The sequence below is a fragment of the Myotis myotis genome, unplaced genomic scaffold, assembly GCF_014108235.1.
Source record: "Myotis myotis isolate mMyoMyo1 unplaced genomic scaffold, mMyoMyo1.p scaffold_m19_p_17, whole genome shotgun sequence".
Lineage (NCBI taxonomy): Eukaryota > Metazoa > Chordata > Mammalia > Chiroptera > Vespertilionidae > Myotis > Myotis myotis.
Window position 1 is genome coordinate 15,848,274 of NW_023416321.1, and position 17,183 is coordinate 15,865,456.

A 17,183-nucleotide genomic window follows, 5' to 3' on the forward strand; every position below is an offset into this window, starting at 1 on the left:
CCAGGCTGCATTCTTAATCACAGTTGGTCGGATGAACACTGGAGGTCTAGGGCTCCTGCGTTGTGAAAGGGACGGGGACCTCACCTCTTCTCTGTCTGGTCCATAGAGGGTAGCCACAAATACAGGTCAAATCCTGTCATAGCAACTCATGCTGAAAACTGACTAAAGAAGAGATTTCACACCCTGGTTGCTAACTATTCAAAACCAGTATTTGTTCTCAGCAGAGTCCAGAGCCTCTCAAGAATCTGGAGGTTTTGCCCTGGAGTTGGTATGATAGTATCAGACCTAGATTGGCAGGTTGCTGCCCTTCTTGAGTTTGAGTGACTTGTTTAGGGAGGTGGGAGGAAGTAGGAGCATGGCCTTGTCAATGTATCTCTTGTTCAGCAGCTCACCACCGTTCTGTTCTTCCCCCATCCCTTTACTCACCCACTCTAGGTTGCCCAAGTACTCCTGCCAGTTCATTGAGATGTGCCTGATGGTGACAGCTGACCATGGCCCAGCGGTGTCTGGGGCTCATAACACCATCATCTGTGCTCGAGCTGGGAAGGACCTGGTCTCCAGCCTCACCTCGGGGCTGCTCACCATTGTGAGTATTGTCTTCCCGGGAGTGCACAGCAGGGACACTGGGCTTGGCACCGTGCCGCTTGGCTGTAGCAGGGTCCTAGAAGCAGCGCTAGAAGGTGAAAGCCTGCGCAGGGGGTGTTCAGGGCATGCCAAACTGTCTGCAAAGTTGAAGGAGAATCACAGCTCAGGGCAACAGGGGCTGGCTTCTCCTACAGGGTGACCGGTTTGGGGGTGCCCTGGATGCAGCAGCCAAGATGTTCAGCAAAGCCTTTGACAGTGGCATTATCCCCATGGAGTTTGTGAACAAGATGAAGAAGGAAGGAAAACTGATCATGGGCATCGGTCACCGAGTGAAGTCGGTAAGTTGTTCTCCTTAAGGGACTGGATGAAAGGGGACAAGAGAGCATCAATTTAGTTGAGAACACGCAGGCTCTTGACTCCAACATGCAAAGCTTTGGACGTGTTGACAGGTGAGAACGTTGTAATACAGGTTGCCTTTAAACAATGTTTATCGTGTTTAGTTGTCGTGTGAAAATATGATGAGCTGGAAACTCATCCTATGAACCTTATAAGAGAAAGGACAGGTCAGGGTAAGGGGACATATCAGCACCTGAGGCTATGCATGCTGCAGTAACACAACTCCCAGAATCACAGTGGCTTGCAACAGCAAGGGTTTCTTATTCACTCTACACCCCCTGTGGGATTCACCCCACCCTCACTGCGGTTGCCTGCTGCTCTGTTCTCTGTCCTCTACACAGAAGAAGCAGCCCCTATCTGGGAAAAGTCATGGCAGAAGTTCTTAAAGCTTCTGCTTGGTACAGCTCACTTTCACTAGAATTTCCTTGGCCAATGAAAGTCACATGGTTAAGTCTGACTCACTGGGACAGGAAAAGCAAGAATATCAGGGCGAGCCTGATGGGTAGAGGCCAGGGAATAAATATTTTATTTATTTATTTTTAAAATATATCTTTGATTTCAGAGAGGAAGCAAGAGGGTGCGAGGGATCAAAACAATGATGAGAGAGAATCATTGATCGGTTGCCTCCTGCATACCTGGATATGAAATGTAGTGTGCCTACTTGTGACATGAGCACAAACATACTCCTTAGTAGAAGTGTTAGAGTGAATTCCTCTGTAACTTTAAATCACTTTCTAGATAAACAACCCAGACATGCGAGTGCAGATTCTGAAAGATTATGTCAAACAGCACTTCCCTGCCACCCCCCTGCTCGACTATGCGCTGGAAGTGGAAAAGATTACCACCTCAAAGGTAAAAAAGCAAATGCCCCTAATTCTTGAATTACTTGGCAGAATTTCTTGGGTGAATTTCTTGGCAGAAATGAGACAGCCAAGTTATCTTTTGATTGTGTAGCTAAAATTAAACCTGGTTTTCTGAAAAATTTTATTTCTGTTGCATAACTACTAGTAAGTTCAACAGACATATACTAAGTGTCAACTAGTGTCAGATCCTTGCTAGACAATGGGGATTGAACTCGGTGACAGTCTCTTCTAACCAACTGGGATGCTTTGGGAGGAGTTTTTTTTAATGGTGATCAGAATACGTAGTGTAGTAGTAGTAATAGTAGAAAATTACAAGGGAAATATGAGAAATAATGACAAATGCTTTGAATATTTTGCCTTCCCAGAAACCAAATCTTATCCTGAATGTAGATGGCTTCATCGGAGTTGCATTTGTAGACATGCTTAGAAACTGTGGGTCCTTCACTCGGTGAGCTTAGCAGCCCTTTCCTTCTTCACAGTGTTTATTGATTTTTGTTGTTGTTCCCTCCCAACTCTGAAAATAATGCATGCTCACTATAGAGAACTTAGAAAATGTGTAGTAGTGGTGTAAAAAAGAAGAAAAATTGCCTCTACTCCCACCACCCAGAGCATCCCTCTTCTCCACTTTGAAATCAAAGAGAACTAGCTTCTCACTCCTGAGCAGAGGTTGTACTGTCTGGGAGGAGGGCCGTCATGTGAGCCATTTTAAAACTACATGTTGAGCCCTGGCCGATGTTGCCCAGTGGGTTAGAGTGTTGTCCTGTACACTGAAAGGTTGCGGGTTCGATCCCTGGTCGCAGTGAATACAGCAAGCAGCCAGTTGCTGCTTCTGTCTCACATCAGTGTTTCTGTTTCCCTCTCTCCCTTCCTCTCTCTCTACAATGGGTGGAAACATATCCTCATGTGAGGATTAAAGACAAAACAAAAATACTACATGTTGATTGTGTTGCAGGGAAGAAGCTGATGAATATATTGACATTGGAGCCCTCAATGGCATCTTTGTTCTGGGAAGGAGCATGGGCTTCATTGGTGAGTGAGTTGTTATTGTTTTAAGAGGGTTTTAGGTGGGATTGTTTTTTTTTCCCTGTGGTCCAGCTACATTGCTTAACCCATGTGGTGAGTCTCTAAAAAGAGATGTCACATTGACTTAATCATTGTTTCTAATCCGTCCTTTCTTACCTTCATTTCCCCCTTATCTTTACCTTTGTTCCCTTGTCTTGGAAGTTACTTTGATTGCAAACCAAGCCTGACATCACCTATGGAATGGGTCTCGATTTACTTCCCCATTTCTTTGTATCTGCCTTTTGTATTAGATGCATTTCCCTTTCTTATCCATTCTCCTTCACCAAACTATTAACAAATTCACCAACTCAAAAAAAAAACAAATGCATTTGCTCCATTTTAGGACACTACCTTGATCAGAAGAGGCTGAAGCAGGGGCTATATCGTCACCCGTGGGATGATATTTCATATGTTCTTCCGGAACACATGAGCATGTAACTGAGCCAGGAATCCTGTTGCAGAGAAGTGAAGACAACTCCTCCCTTGGGAAATAGTGTGCGGGCAGCTGGCACTGGAGCTTGCTCTAGGATGGGCCTGGGCTGTAAACCCACTGGTGTACAGGCACGGAAGACCAACACCCACAGGCTAACACTGTTCAGTCCATACAAAGACGCTTAATATTTTTTTTTAAGCATAGAAATAAAAAGCCAATATTTGTGACATTTGCTCTGCTACCTGCTGTAATTATTACATAAAAGCATCTAAGCACTGTCAAGATAGTGTTTTTCCTCATTGTCGGGCTTTCTGATGCTTTCTTTTTTCCATTAGTTAAAAAAAATTTTTCCCCTTGAAGGAAGGGAATGAAACTTTGAAGACCTCAAGATACTATACATTTAAGGCACCCCTAATGTCTTGTGTTTCCATGTCCCCCTTTTCCTGCTTATATAACATAAAAAAAAACATTGTATTAATCTGATCTTTTTAGAGTCTTTTTGTGTGTTCTGTGTTAAGGGTTTGTTTGGTATCTCACTGAAACGTTCCATATTGCAGACCAAAGTCTGCTTATGTCCTGTTGAGACCATTGCATCCTTAGCCATTGTTACAGAATATGTGGAGGAGTACGTTAAAATGTAAAGTTGTAACATACATATGTTTAAAATGGAAACGCAAAGCAAAAAGCTGTGAAATGTCTGTGTCTTATGTTCTCTATGTTTATGCAACTGACTTGTCTGTCTGTTACTGAAGTGTGGGTCCAAGGACTCCTCTCCAGCCAGTTTGCATCTGTAATCCACAAGATTCTGGGCAGCTGCCACCTCAGTCTCTTCTCCGTATTATCATAGATTGGTTTGAATAAACTATATAGTAACAATGAATACCTTCCTGCTGTCTCCTGTCATCCATACCATTTCATCTGTATTCCTTTGAACTTTACTTTCAAGTAATTTTACATGTATTTTTAAAAATGTTCATCTACCTCTTTTTGTTTTTAAAAAGGAATCAATCAAAACACTATTTCCAAAAACGAAATTACCCCCCCCCCCCCTTATATTTGCACCTCCCTCTTAGTGAATGAGAACCAAAGCTCTACCCATCCAGATACACAAGCCAACAACGTGGGAGCCATCCTTTCCTTCTCTATCTGGTTGACAAGTGCTGTCAATTTATCTTTTTTTAAAAATAATTTAGCTTCAGGCATACAACATAATGGTTTTGTATTTGTATGCGCTGCAAAATAATCACCGCAGTAGTTACCATTCAGTTGACCTTTAGCATCTCTGATGGATCCACATCTAGTGTGCTAACTTGTGCCCCAGTTCTACTTCTAACCCCTCAACAGTGCATTCTCCATGCAACCACCAGTGATATTTTTTAAAACATCGAATTTGAAACACTCCTTTGCTTAAAACCCCAAAGTGGCTTTTGGCCATCTTTTTAACAACTATATAGGGAACAGGATAGCTATGCCGGCCAAGCACTGCAGAACACAAGCCTCTGGTTTCATCCTCACGGCAGTCTTCAACGTATGCTAGAAGATAATGGGTTCCCAGGTAATAACTTGCTCGCCCTCAATCATGAGTTGCATGCCCAACTCACCCATAAGTTGGAGCTCGGCCTCAAGTTTGTTGTTTTTTTAATTTACTCCCAAGCCATTTTAAATCTTTACATAAAAATCCTGCCCTGGCCGGTGTGGCTCGGTTGGTACATCTTCCCGCATACCAAAAGGTACAGAGGGTTGGTTCAAGGTCAGGGCGCGCACCTAGAGGTTGCAGGGTCCATCCCGGGTGGGAGGTGCCTTGGGGAGGCAACCAGTCGGTGTTCTCTCACATCGATGTTTTTTCTCAATTTCTCTGTCCCTCCCTCCCTCTAAAATCAGTAATATCCCCCAGTGAGGATTTTTTTTTTTTTAATCCTGTATGGCCGCCCAAGACACTAGCAATGGGTGATGGTGTCGTGTGGATTTTGTTTTGCAAAATGCCCACGAGCAAGAACTCGCTGCTAATAACGGAAAGGACACCAGCCATTCCCACCGCCGCGCGGGCAGCAGCCGCCCGACCCGAGCGCCGTCCCGCGCAGCCGCCCCGAGGTGGCCGGCGTGGGCGGCGCGCGGCGCGTGCGCAGACCCCGCGGCCCGCGGCGCAGTCTGCGCCCACTATTTATTCCCAGAATCCCTCTGTGTCGCACCAGAACGGCCGGCCCGTTCGGAGACTGCGGCGGCCCGGCGCTGCGGCGTCAAGATGGCGGCTGCGGCAGTGGCGGCGGCGGCCGCAGCAGCCGCAGCAGCATCGCTGCAGGTGCTGGAGATGGAGAGCATGGAAACGGCCGCCGCCGGCTCGGCCGGGCTGGCCGCCGAAGTCAGGGGCAGCGGCACCGTAGAGTTCGGGTCCGGGCCCTGTTTGTCCGCCATGGAGGCGGGCGGGGGCGATCCGGGCCCGGAGGCCGAGGATTTCGAGTGCAGCTCTCACTGCTCCGAGCTGTCGTGGAGGCAGAACGAGCAGCGGCGCCAGGGCCTCTTCTGCGACATTACCCTGTGCTTCGGCGGGGCCGGCGGCCGCGAGTTCCGGGCGCACCGCTCGGTGCTGGCCGCCGCCACCGAGTACTTCACGCCCCTGCTTTCGGGCCAGTTCTCCGAGTCCCGCTCCGGCCGGGTGGAGATGCGCAAGTGGAGCTCCGAGCCCGGGCCGGAGCCCGACACGGTGGAAGCCGTTATCGAATACATGTACACCGGGCGCATCCGTGTCAGCACGGGCAGCGTGCACGAGGTGCTGGAGCTGGCCGACAGGTAGGCGGGGGCGGCGGGAGGGGAGATGCTGGCCTCCGAGGGCCGCCCCCAGCGACGGCGCCGCTGGCGGGCGGGGGGGGAGGGGGTGCGGGGGGCAGTGCCTGCGGCTGAGCGCCAGTGAGCCCAGAGGAAATGCACTGTTTGGTACCTGCCGAGGGCCTGCGGGGCGGGGCGGTGCGGGCAGCCTCGGCGCTGGCCACTGAGGATGCAGCCGGCCCGTCCGGCCAGGGCCACTTGCCTTAGGGAGTTCAGATCCCCGGTGGAGGAACAAAGGCAATCAGAAGGAAAGCCCGCTTGTTGTAAGTGCCGTATTGACATTAGAAAGGGATGAAAGGGAAAAGGGGTGGGGGGTGGGGGGTGGAAGGATTGTGATGGGGTAGAGGAAAGACCTTTCTCGGGAGATGACATTTAAACCGACCCTTAAACAGCAAAGATGGGGGCTTCCTGGCGGATGGCGCAGAGGCCCTCAGGCAAGATCCAGTTTGGCTCAGAGAAGAACTGAAAAAGAAAAACCCAGTGGGGCTGGATATGGTGGGTGAAGGGGAGACGGGTGTGTGAAATGCTGGAATAAGGAGTTTGCATGTTACTGGGTGATGGGAAGCTGGGTAAATAAATGATCCGATTTAAGTATTTTAAAAGATGATTCTGCAGCGGTGGAAAGGGGATTGTAGAGGGCAGGAATGGATGCTCGGAGACTGGTTAGGGGGCAGGTGAACGAAAGCCATTTATAGAGCTGGGAGGAGCCTGTTGGGGCAGCATTATGTTACAGATACATTATTTTAACAACCACCTATCGAGTACCTAGTATTATGCACCCGTTCAGACACTGGGTTCTAAAGGTGCTGGGAATTCAGCGGTTAACAAAACGGACAAAAGTCCCTTCGTCATTGCACTCACATTGGTAGATGGACAGCAGATACGTGAAATAGATAGCGTGTTGGGTGATGGTTATAGTTATGATGGAAAATAAAACGTGGTGGGGACATACAGAAAGGGCTGATGGAGAGAAGCTATTTTTTTAAATCGAATAAAGAATCCTTCACAAAGAAGACATTTTGCAAAGAACTGAAGGAGGTGAGATGAATCAGTGTTGGTGTAAAGGCCCTGAAGTAGCTTATCTGGATGGTAAAGAATAACAGGAGGCCATTGTGGCTGGATCAGAGAGATGCCGAATGAGAGGAGTAGGAAAGGCCTCTGGGTGGTGATGGGAATGGATCCAGGTCCCGTACGGCCTTGTTGGCCTGTGGAAGGACCTGGACTCTTCCTCTGAATGAGATGTGAAGGTTTGAGGCCGAGGAATGACGCATTCTGATTTGAAGAATTCTGTGTTAGAAAAGGAGGGGGCAGCAAGGGCAGAAGCAGAGGTTGTTGCCGTGGTGGTAGAGACTTGGATTGAGGAGGGAGAAGTAAAGGTAGTAAGTGCTTCAATTCTAGGTATATTTTGAAGATAGAGGAGATGAATTTGCTCATGGATTTGATGTGAGGTGTGAGAGAGAGAGTGCTAGCTTCTGGACTCAAGCAATTGGAAAGATGGAGTTGTTATTTAACGTGGAAGACTGCAGGAAAGCAAGGTTGGGAGGAAGATCAGGAGTTTGGTTTGGGTCCAGGAGAAGTCTGAGTAGGCAGGTGGGTATCAGAGCATTGGGAGCTAGAGATTGGGAGGAAATAAGCATACAGATGATAATTGAAGCTATAAGACTGGATGAAATTACTTAGGAAGAGAGTGTAGATAGAAAAGTGAAGGGGCAGGACTGCGTCCTGGGATTCTTCAGAATCTTAAAGAGGAACCAGCAGAGAAGACTAGAAAGAAGGGTGCCAATCATGTCAGCTCTGTCAACCGCAAGTGATCATTGAATTTGGCAATAACAGAGTAGAATAGGAGAGATTAATGTTACAGGACAGGGGAATAATTGCAGGAGCAAAGTCTTTGAAACCAAGAAGTGGATAGAATTCATATTAAAAATGAAAAAGTTGGCCTGGCTGGTTGAGCATCGCCCTATGAACCAGGAGTTCAAGGTTCCATTTCCCAGTCAGGGCACATCCCCGGGATGTGGGCTCAGTGGACTGTGCAGGAGGCAGCTGATCAATGATTCTCTCATCATTGATGTTTCTATCTCTCTCCCTCTCCCTTCCTCTCTGAAATCAATTGGGAAAAAAGATTTTTTTTTTTTTTTAATGGAAAAGTTGGACTGGGAGAGCATAGTATAGAGTACAGCTGTAGGCAGTGTGGGTGGTGGGAGGATGAAGTTTCTGCTTGATGGCTTCTCTTTATTCTTAAAGTGTGAGGCGGAGGTCATCCAATAGAGAATGGAGTGGAACAGGGTGGGGCAGTTATAGATCTGAGATGGGGGAAGGGTGATTGCACTCACTCATGCTGTGTTTGCTTTTGTCAGGTGAGCTTGTGTTCTTCAGATTTGTCCCAGCTTTATTGGGGAGTTGGGGATAAGGAGGAGGAGAGAACACCCCAGGCAGTTTACTTAAAGCACTAACTTCTCCATCTGTCAGCCGCTGAGCAACTGCCTTGTGTCAGGCACTCTTCTGAGTAGCCTGCAACCATCACATCTAATCTTACCAGCGCTGAGAGAGGATCATTCTCCTAACCCCCCACTCCTCACCCCCCATATACTCTGTTGATCCTGCCTACCTTGTAGGGCACTTATAACATAAATAACAGGAAGTGCAGCTTGCAATGCCCATCACATGGCAAATGCCTAGTATATGCTAGCTCTTGTTTTCATAGAGCAGTGTTCTAAACACCATCTGAGGGAATATGTGTGAGAATTACCTGGAGTGCCTGCCAAAAATAGGAGCTGGGTAGGGTGGTGAGCCTGGGAATCTAGGCACCCAGACATGTTTGAGAGCCACTGGAACTCTACTACTACACCTTGTCCTTTGTTTTATGTCTAAGATGTATGTTCACTGAAGAGGGTGAAGGGAGCTACTCATCTTTATATCATTGTTCGACAGTGTTGTCCGATTGTCATTGGCACCAATTCAACGGCAACAGGAACCCCCGATTTGGGGTGTGGTGAAGAAGGAAACTTTATTCAGTGCAAAACAGCTCAATTGTGATATAGCACAGCTGTGAAAACAGCACGGGCTGTAGAACAGCTCAGTTGTGAGACAGCAGGGCTGTGAAGCAGCCCTGGGGCCAGGCCCCTCTCCAGCTAGATGCTCTGCTCTCCTCTGCTCTGCTTCTCCATGGTCTGCTTTGTGCTGCACTGGGCTGCTGCGTTCTGTGCCAGTCTGCTGTGGCCTGCACTGGGCTGCTCCACTCTGCTCCTTTGAGACATCTTTGGTGGTTCAGCTCAGCCAGGGTCACCCAGTTTTTGGTGGGAAAAGAAAGTGTGCTGTCAGAGCCAGAGGGGAGCTGGCTTATTTGGATAGAATTCCTTGCCGCTAGTGCCTGATTGTCATCATGCAAATGAGGACTCCAAGTCCTCACAGTTTGATTGGTCCAAAATGCACTGTCCTGATTGGTCAGAATAGAGCCACTCAGGTTGGTTGGAGCTGCACAGCTTCCAGTTGGATGGGGAAAGCTTCAGGCCTTTTGGTTGAAATTGAATTTCAGGAACACCTCTATTATAAGGGCTAGCTCAGATGGCAGAAACATAGCTGGGTTCTGAGGCAAGTACTTTGGTGCAGTATGTAGACATGGCTGCTAGGCTCTGTTTTTTAAAAATTTGAGCCCAGTTAGCTACCAAGAGCCCTCTCTCCCTCAGGTTTCACAATAGTTGTAATAACCATAATAATAAATGGTTACTGAATTAAATAGGTCTGGACTGATGTAGTCATCCGTATATCGTTGAGGTTCTCAGTTCTGGGGACTTAATCTTTCTAACGCTGTGGTCTCAAACTGGCTACCCTTGGGGCTGAATGCTGCCAGATTTATGAATTTGTCTGAAATGTGGTTTTGTGTGTGTGCTTTTTGTTTTTGTTTTTTTAATTTAAACAAATTTAGGTAGGCAGGCAATTTCTAGCCAGCTACATTCCAAACCATTTTCTTTTCTTTTTTATTTTGTTAATCCTTACCCAAGGATATTTTTTCCATTGGAAAGGGGGTGAGGGGGCGGGGTGGGGGGAGTAGAGAAAGAAACAGGGATGTGAAACAGATTCATTGATTGGTTGCTTCCCGCACATGCCCTGACTGGGGCCAGGGATCGATCCTGCAACCCAGTCATGTGCCCTTGACTGGGAATCCAGCCCAGGACCCTTCAGTGTGCAGGCCAACACTCTAACCACTGAGCACACCTGCCAGTGCTCTTCTTTTTTTAACCTGACTGTCCTGTACATGTTTTTTTATTGTTTTATTTCCTGGCTTCTTCAGATGTTTGTTTGCTTTGCCACCCTTGCTTTAATGAGACTGCAGCTCCCCCACTCTCCAGCACCTCCCCCCCTTCATTTGTTGACCTGGGAGGATGGTACGGTGAAGAGGAGGTTTAAACCTCTGACACAGAAACTCCACTTCTGATGCTTGAGTAAACAGCCTCCTGGGATCCACAGGTCCTATACCGTGCAGTCAGTGCTTAGGAAAGTCTCTTCACTGAGACCCTGCCTCATTTGAAGAGAGGCTGGGAACTGGCAAGGGATTGGGGTAGGATGGCATAGACAAGTTTAAATTGAGATTTGCCTTTGCAAGGGCAAATTAGAGTGAAAATAGTCCTAGCCCAGCCGTGGGCAAACCGGATCTGGCCTGTTTGAAATGAATAAAACTTAAAAAAAAAAAAAAGCCCTGACCAGTTTGGCTCAGTGGACAGAGCGTCGGCCTGCAGACTGAAGGGTCCCAGGTTTGATTCTGGTCAAGGGCATGTACCTTGGTTGGGGGCACATCCCCAGTGGGGGGTGTGCAGGAGGCAGCTGATCCATGTTTCTCTCTCATCGATGTTTCTAACTCTCTATCCCTCTCTCTGTAAAAAATCAATAAAATATATTAAAAAAAAAAAAGACTGTACCCTTTTATGTAATGATGTTTACTTTGAATTTATATTAGTTCACACAAACACTCCATCCATGCTTTTGTTCCGGCCCTCCGGTCCAGTTTAAGAATCCGTTGTGGTCGAGTCAAAAAGTTTGCCCACCCCTGTCCTAGCCGGTTTGGCTCAGTGGATAGAGTGTCAGCCTGCAGACTGAAGGGTCCCAAGTTTGAGTCCAGTCAAGAACACATACCTAGGTTGCAGGCTCCATCTCTAGCCCTGGCTGGGGCACATGCAGGAGGCAACCACTCATTGTGCTTCTCTCACATCAATGTTTCTCTCTCTCTCTCTCTCTCTCTCTCTCTCTCTCCCTCTCTGTCTCTCCACTCTCTATAAAAATCAATGGAAAAATATTCTCGGGTGAGGCTTAACAACAACAAAAAAAGTGAAAATAAAGTATAGGACTGTTATAGCTTTTAAACATACTTTTCAGCATAATCCATTTTAATTTGGGAGGATTTGCTTTTTTTCAGATATTGTGCATTAAGTAAGTTGAAGCTTACCATTTCAATTTGTATAATTCAGATGCTCTCAAAATGCAGCCACATGCACATTTGAAAATTAATCCTTCTTTTTCTTGATTTTAGGTTCCTATTAATTCGCTTAAAAGAATTTTGTGGAGAATTTCTCAAGAAAAAACTTCATCTCTCTAATTGTGTGGCCATTCATAGCTTAGCTCACATGTATACCCTGAGCCAACTTGCTCTGAAAGCTGCCGATATGATACGGAGAAATTTCCACAAAGTAATTCAGGATGAGGAATTTTATACATTACCTTTCCATCTTATTCGAGACTGGCTGTCAGACTTGGAAATTACGGTTGATTCCGAAGAGGTTCTTTTTGAAACAGTTTTGAAGTGGGTTCAGAGAAATGCTGAAGAGAGGGAGAGATACTTTGAAGAACTTTTTAAATTGCTCAGATTGTCGCAGATGAAACCTACCTATCTTACTCGGCATGTCAAACCAGAGAGGCTGGTGGCCAATAATGAAGTTTGTGTCAAGTTAGTGGCTGATGCAGTGGAGAGGCATGCTCTGAGAGCTGAGAACATACAGTCTGGTACATTCCAGCATCCTGCTTCTCATGTCTCATTATTACCTCGCTATGGACAAAACATGGACGTGATCATGGTTATTGGAGGCGTGTCGGAAGGAGGGGACTATTTAAGTGAATGTGTGGGATATTTTGTTGATGAGGACAGATGGGTAAACCTGCCCCATATTCATAATCACCTGGATGGCCATGCAGTTGCAGTAACGGAATCCCACGTGTATGTTGCTGGATCAATGGAACCAGGTTTTGCTAAAACTGTGGAAAGATATAACCCAAATTTTAATATATGGGAACATGTTTGTAGTCTGATGACAAGGAAGCATTCTTTTGGGCTAACGCAAGTCAAAGGGAAGCTCTATAGCATTGGAGGACATGGCAACTTTAGTCCTGGCTTTAAAGATGTTACTGTTTATAATCCTGAGATTGATAAGTGGCACAACTTGGAATCAGCACCAAAGATTCTTCGAGATGTCAAAGCACTAGCCGTTGAAGACCGGTTTGTGTATATCGCTGCCCGCACTCCTGTGGATCGGGACACTGAAGATGGATTAAAGGCCGTAATCACCTGCTACGATACAGAGACTCGACAGTGGCAAGATGTGAAATCTTTGCCACTTATTGACAATTACTGCTTTTTCCAAATGTCTGTGGTCAATTCCAACTTTTATCAGACGGCATCATGTTGTCCCAAGAGTTATTCTTTGGAAAATGAAGAGGCGGTCAGAAAAATCGCCAGCCAAGTTTCCGATGAGATCCTTGAAAGCTTGCCTCCAGAAGTCCTAAGCATTGAAGGAGCAGCCATTTGCTATTACAAAGATGACGTTTTCATTATTGGAGGCTGGAAAAACAGTGATGATATTGACAAGCAGTATCGGAAAGAAGCCTACCGATACTGCGCTGAGCGGAAGAGGTGGATGCTGCTTCCTCCCATGCCGCAGCCTCGCTGTAGAGCCACTGCTTGCCACGTGAGAATCCCATACCGGTACTTGCATGGCACACAGAGATACCCTATGCCTCAGAACTTAATGTGGCAGAAGGACCGGATCCGACAGATGCAAGAAATACATCGGCACGCCTTAAACATGCGGCGAGTGCCAAGCTCTCAGATCGAATGCTAGGTTCTCTAATACGTGAAGCTTAAAACAGTTACACACCTGTTTTGTGAAGCTGAAGATACCAGACTGTTACTTGAAAAAGTGTGTCAATAACTTATTTTCTACCTGAATTGATGATTGCCCCCTATAAAGGAAATATAGTTAAAAACGGAAGACTGGGAAACTCAATTCAATACGTGGTAATTTTTGTTAGCTTGCAGTCTTTTTCTGCCTTTGGTCTCTGTCTTTAGTTTGTGCGTATGTGCTAGCTAAATAAGATCTTATTAAAGACAAATGGGAAAACCAGGCGTAGTTACTTGGCTGGTTTTCTGCTAAGAAGGTATAACTCCTTTGTCTTAGGACTTAGGTTTTGAACATGCTTTAAGAACCAGTTTTATTTGCACATTTACCTTGATATTCCTTTTCACTTTTTTCCTGAATGGTTGGTTTTGACAAGATCAGAATTTATGCATTGAGCCCTCATTTGCAAGAGGTATGTGCAATAGTAGGACTGAAATTTGAAGGAAAAAGCACAATATTTTAGCAAGATGATTTTAGAATATTTGCTTTGACATTTTGTTTATCTAGAAATGTTGTTTTCTTTCCTTCTAGAAGAGAGGACTGATGAGAAATTTGTAATTGGCTCATGCATTTTTTTGGAATATTTTTCATTTCTTTAGCCAACTGTTATTGACTGCTGTCACTCTGAAATGATGGTAGTTGGCACAAGTATTGATCTTTAGCTGATTGATTGAATACAGAGGATATTATACATGTGAAATTTGTTTCTCTGAGAAGTATTGGTGTAGTCTGAGAAATCAAAGGCATTAAAAAATTTTAAATACTTTTTTCAGGAATTGCAGGCTTATATGAGGATAAGTTCATGAGTGTAAATAATGCTTATGACAATCGACACTCAATGCCTTCAATTTTAAATTTTGCTCTAATGCATATTTCATAGGATCTTCATTCCTTTCTAAAATGTTTTTTTGAAATGAAAAAGAATAACAATTTAGAGAAATGTTGCTAAAAACAAGCCTTATTTCTCAGCCTCCATTGTTATAATGTCATATCCAGTTGCCCTGGACTTTTTTTTTAAGAAGACTTTATTTGAGCCAAACTGACCACATATGCTGGGAGCAGGACCTCACATGCTCCCCAATTGCCATGAACTTTAATTGGAACTTTGCCTGAGCCTGGAATACCAAATTTAAGGGCATAATTCTGGCTCTTCAAAATTTACCACTGTAGTTATTTTTAATTTATTTTTATTCATTCTTCTGATTCTCTTAACACACTCAAAAGCTTTATACAATTTAGCACTTGGTTTGACTATTTTAGCACTCAGTAACTCCTACTCTTACTGTTTGCAATGTGGGTCCAGTATATTTTTATTGTTTTCTACTATCGTAGGCATTCCCAAACACTGTCCTAGAAGTAGAATTCTAAGTGCATTGATTTTTTCCCTACTGCATTATAGTTAACCTCCTTATTAGTTGTATCAAACACTAAAAAAAGTACAACCAGAAATTTTAGCTTTCAGCTGCAAGACTACTAATGTTTAGCCCTTGGACTCTACTAAGAATTTTCCTGAAATTTCTAAATTGATATCACTACCTACGATGGTTTTTCAATAAATGTGTTGGAAATCTGCTTTCAAACCATTTCATTTAGACAGGGGTGGGGATCGGAACTGCAAGTCATATTTCTCTGTGAGGATATAGTATCCCACCCCAGCCGTTTTCTCAGTTTCTATGTATTTGTGGTTAGTTTAATAAAAGCCATTGGATTCTGAGAAATGCTGGTACTTAGTTGTGAGAGATCCATGCCAGTAAGGCAGAAAAGCTCAATGCACGAAGTTCTCATTTCTCTGATAGACTGTGCTATCCTTCCTTTTCCTGGCTGTGATGCCAGCTTCTCTCTAGAAGGGTGTGATGCAGGATTGGGGGCCCGCAGGTTTTGTGGGGTTTTTGTCTCAGACTTTTCTGAGAGTCACCAATTTATTTGGAAGGTGTCTCTTTTTCACATGATATGGCAGACCCTATAACTCAAAGATCTAGGTATAATCTGGTTTTGAAAACTTGATTGAAATTGTTGTTTTTTAACTTAGCAGGCAGCCTAGGCCACGGGTGGAAAGAAGGGGTAAGTCCTTTCTTGCATGATGATGTGTGCAGGTTTTCCTGACTACTGAATTGCTAATTTTCGTATTTGAATTCACATGTGTGATTTTACATCAATAACTTGTGTTTCTGAAATAGCCTAACTAACTTGTTAATCAGGAAAGAAACCAGATTTGCTTAAGTCTGTTCCAGGTTGACATTCTGAAATTCCAAACTGGAAATAACTTCCCAGCGTTTTTGGAAAGGTTCTGAGTACAAAGAACCTAAAATGCCTTTTGGGGGGGGAAATGTCCTTTTTGATGAAAACTTAAAGATTGTGTTTGGTAATTTAAACAGATAAAAATACAGCTTTAAAAAGGCAATTAATGTGTATTTAAGCAAATCTTGTTTTGTTGCTTTTGGTATTTTGTGGAAGTAAAAGAGGAATTGATTATACAAAAAGTAACAACTATACATAACTTGGAGTGAATCTACTTCTATCTCAGAATGGATATCTTAACTATACCTACCCTACCATGGTTTAAAAAAAAATCAGTGGCATATATTAAGAATGTCAGTCATGAGCTTAGTGTTTAAGTATCTCACTTGCAGTTATTTGCATGATTAGTCTTATGTATCTTGGTATCTTGGCTTTTGCTGTGCCAATTCAAAAATATTGTGCTAAAAAAATCTAAACATTCATTGACGTCAGTTTTGTTTTGATCAGCTGGTTTTGTGTAGTATTTCTGGGACCAAAAAATTTTAAATACTAACTTTTTAAATATAGAACAGGCTCTTGGAACTGGAAATACAGTGTTTATGGAAGATTTGTGTGCTTTGTATTTTAAATTCTTCACGCTGCTGATAAGGCAGTTTCCAATGCACATGTTTTTTCTTCATGTTTCTTGACTAGTGTAGCATGTGGTGTATTTAAATATTCTCTGCTTCATAATTCTAATATGAATACTATATATTGGTAGACAGGTAAGCTAAATTGTGTATTTTAGTTACTTGGCCTAATCAAGCATAACCAAAGGGATTTTTTTTGTGTACTTTCCTCAAATTAAGCTTAAATAAAAAGGGTGTATTGGTCACATTTCATGTCTTTTGAAAACATAGAGAATTGTGAAGCATGTTCATCTGCCTACACTAGAAAACTAGGGTGCCTATAGGTTGCTCTTTAACTGTAGGATATTTGAGAAACAATTCAGTCTCCTTTTTAACTGTCAAACATTTTGGCACAGTTCATCACTCCAGTTTGTTAATCTCTTGAGAGTAGTCCATTTTTGTTTTTGTTAATGTTCTGGTCATTGGAAACAAAAAGAACTCATAGTTGAGTGATGTAATACAATAACAACATAATATAGTAGTCATTTTGCTTCAAAGAATTTAGATAGCCAAGTAACTGCTATTTGTTGCTTACCTTTGTGGGGCTTGTGTCTGCTCTAGACGACCATTCTGCAGCAGTGAAGCACATACAGTAGAGCGCTACTCACTCACTCCTCCTGCCGTACGCACTCATGGGAAGTGGTGCTTGCTGGGCGTTTGAAGACCTTAGGGTCCCTGTGCTTAGGGCTCATTGAGTTATTTGTGACATCAGTACTTAGTTCAGGCGATGCACAGTGAGTTTTGGGGGCCAGTAGTATCCAAGCCCCTACACAACTGAACGTATAATTTTGACTGTCTCCTTAAGTCAGAGGAGATGCGGAACGTAAGACACTTTGAGACATTACATTGTATAATAGCTTGTTTTATGTTCCTGAAGCTATCTTGTCCTGTGTTAAAGCTACTAATGGTCTCGATATAAGCTTTAAATAAACGTATTTCATTAGAGCTGGTT

At 44.2% G+C, this 17,183-nt stretch overlaps 2 protein-coding genes across 9 annotated transcripts in view; both read left to right on the plus strand.

The window, feature by feature from the left end:
• ACLY (ATP citrate lyase) overlaps window positions 1-4,226 on the plus strand; it is a 47,581-nt gene extending 43,355 nt beyond the window's left edge. For 4 of the 8 annotated variants that reach the window (XM_036339802.1, XM_036339803.1, XM_036339797.1 and 1 more), the window contains 6 exons: window positions 436-586; window positions 780-923; window positions 1,720-1,833; window positions 2,210-2,292; window positions 2,797-2,873; window positions 3,250-4,226. In XM_036339802.1, coding sequence (XP_036195695.1) covers window positions 436-586; window positions 780-923; window positions 1,720-1,833; window positions 2,210-2,292; window positions 2,797-2,873; window positions 3,250-3,344 — 664 coding nt within the window. In that variant the 3' untranslated portion in view covers window positions 3,345-4,226. Of the gene's footprint in view, window positions 1-435; window positions 587-779; window positions 1,035-1,719; window positions 1,834-2,209; window positions 2,293-2,796; window positions 2,874-3,249 lie in introns of those variants that run through there. The other 4 variants (XM_036339801.1, XM_036339800.1, XM_036339799.1 and 1 more) reach the window with 3 other exon arrangements.
• Window positions 4,227-5,516: 1,290 nt separating this feature from the next.
• KLHL11 (kelch like family member 11) lies at window positions 5,517-17,176 on the plus strand. The gene is made up of 2 exons (XM_036339805.1): window positions 5,517-6,126; window positions 11,687-17,176. The coding sequence occupies exons 1-2, from the start codon at window positions 5,582-5,584 to the stop codon at window positions 13,266-13,268; spliced, it is 2,127 nt and encodes a 708-aa protein (XP_036195698.1). The 5' UTR covers window positions 5,517-5,581; the 3' UTR covers window positions 13,269-17,176.
• The last annotated feature ends 7 nt before the right edge of the window (window positions 17,177-17,183 follow it).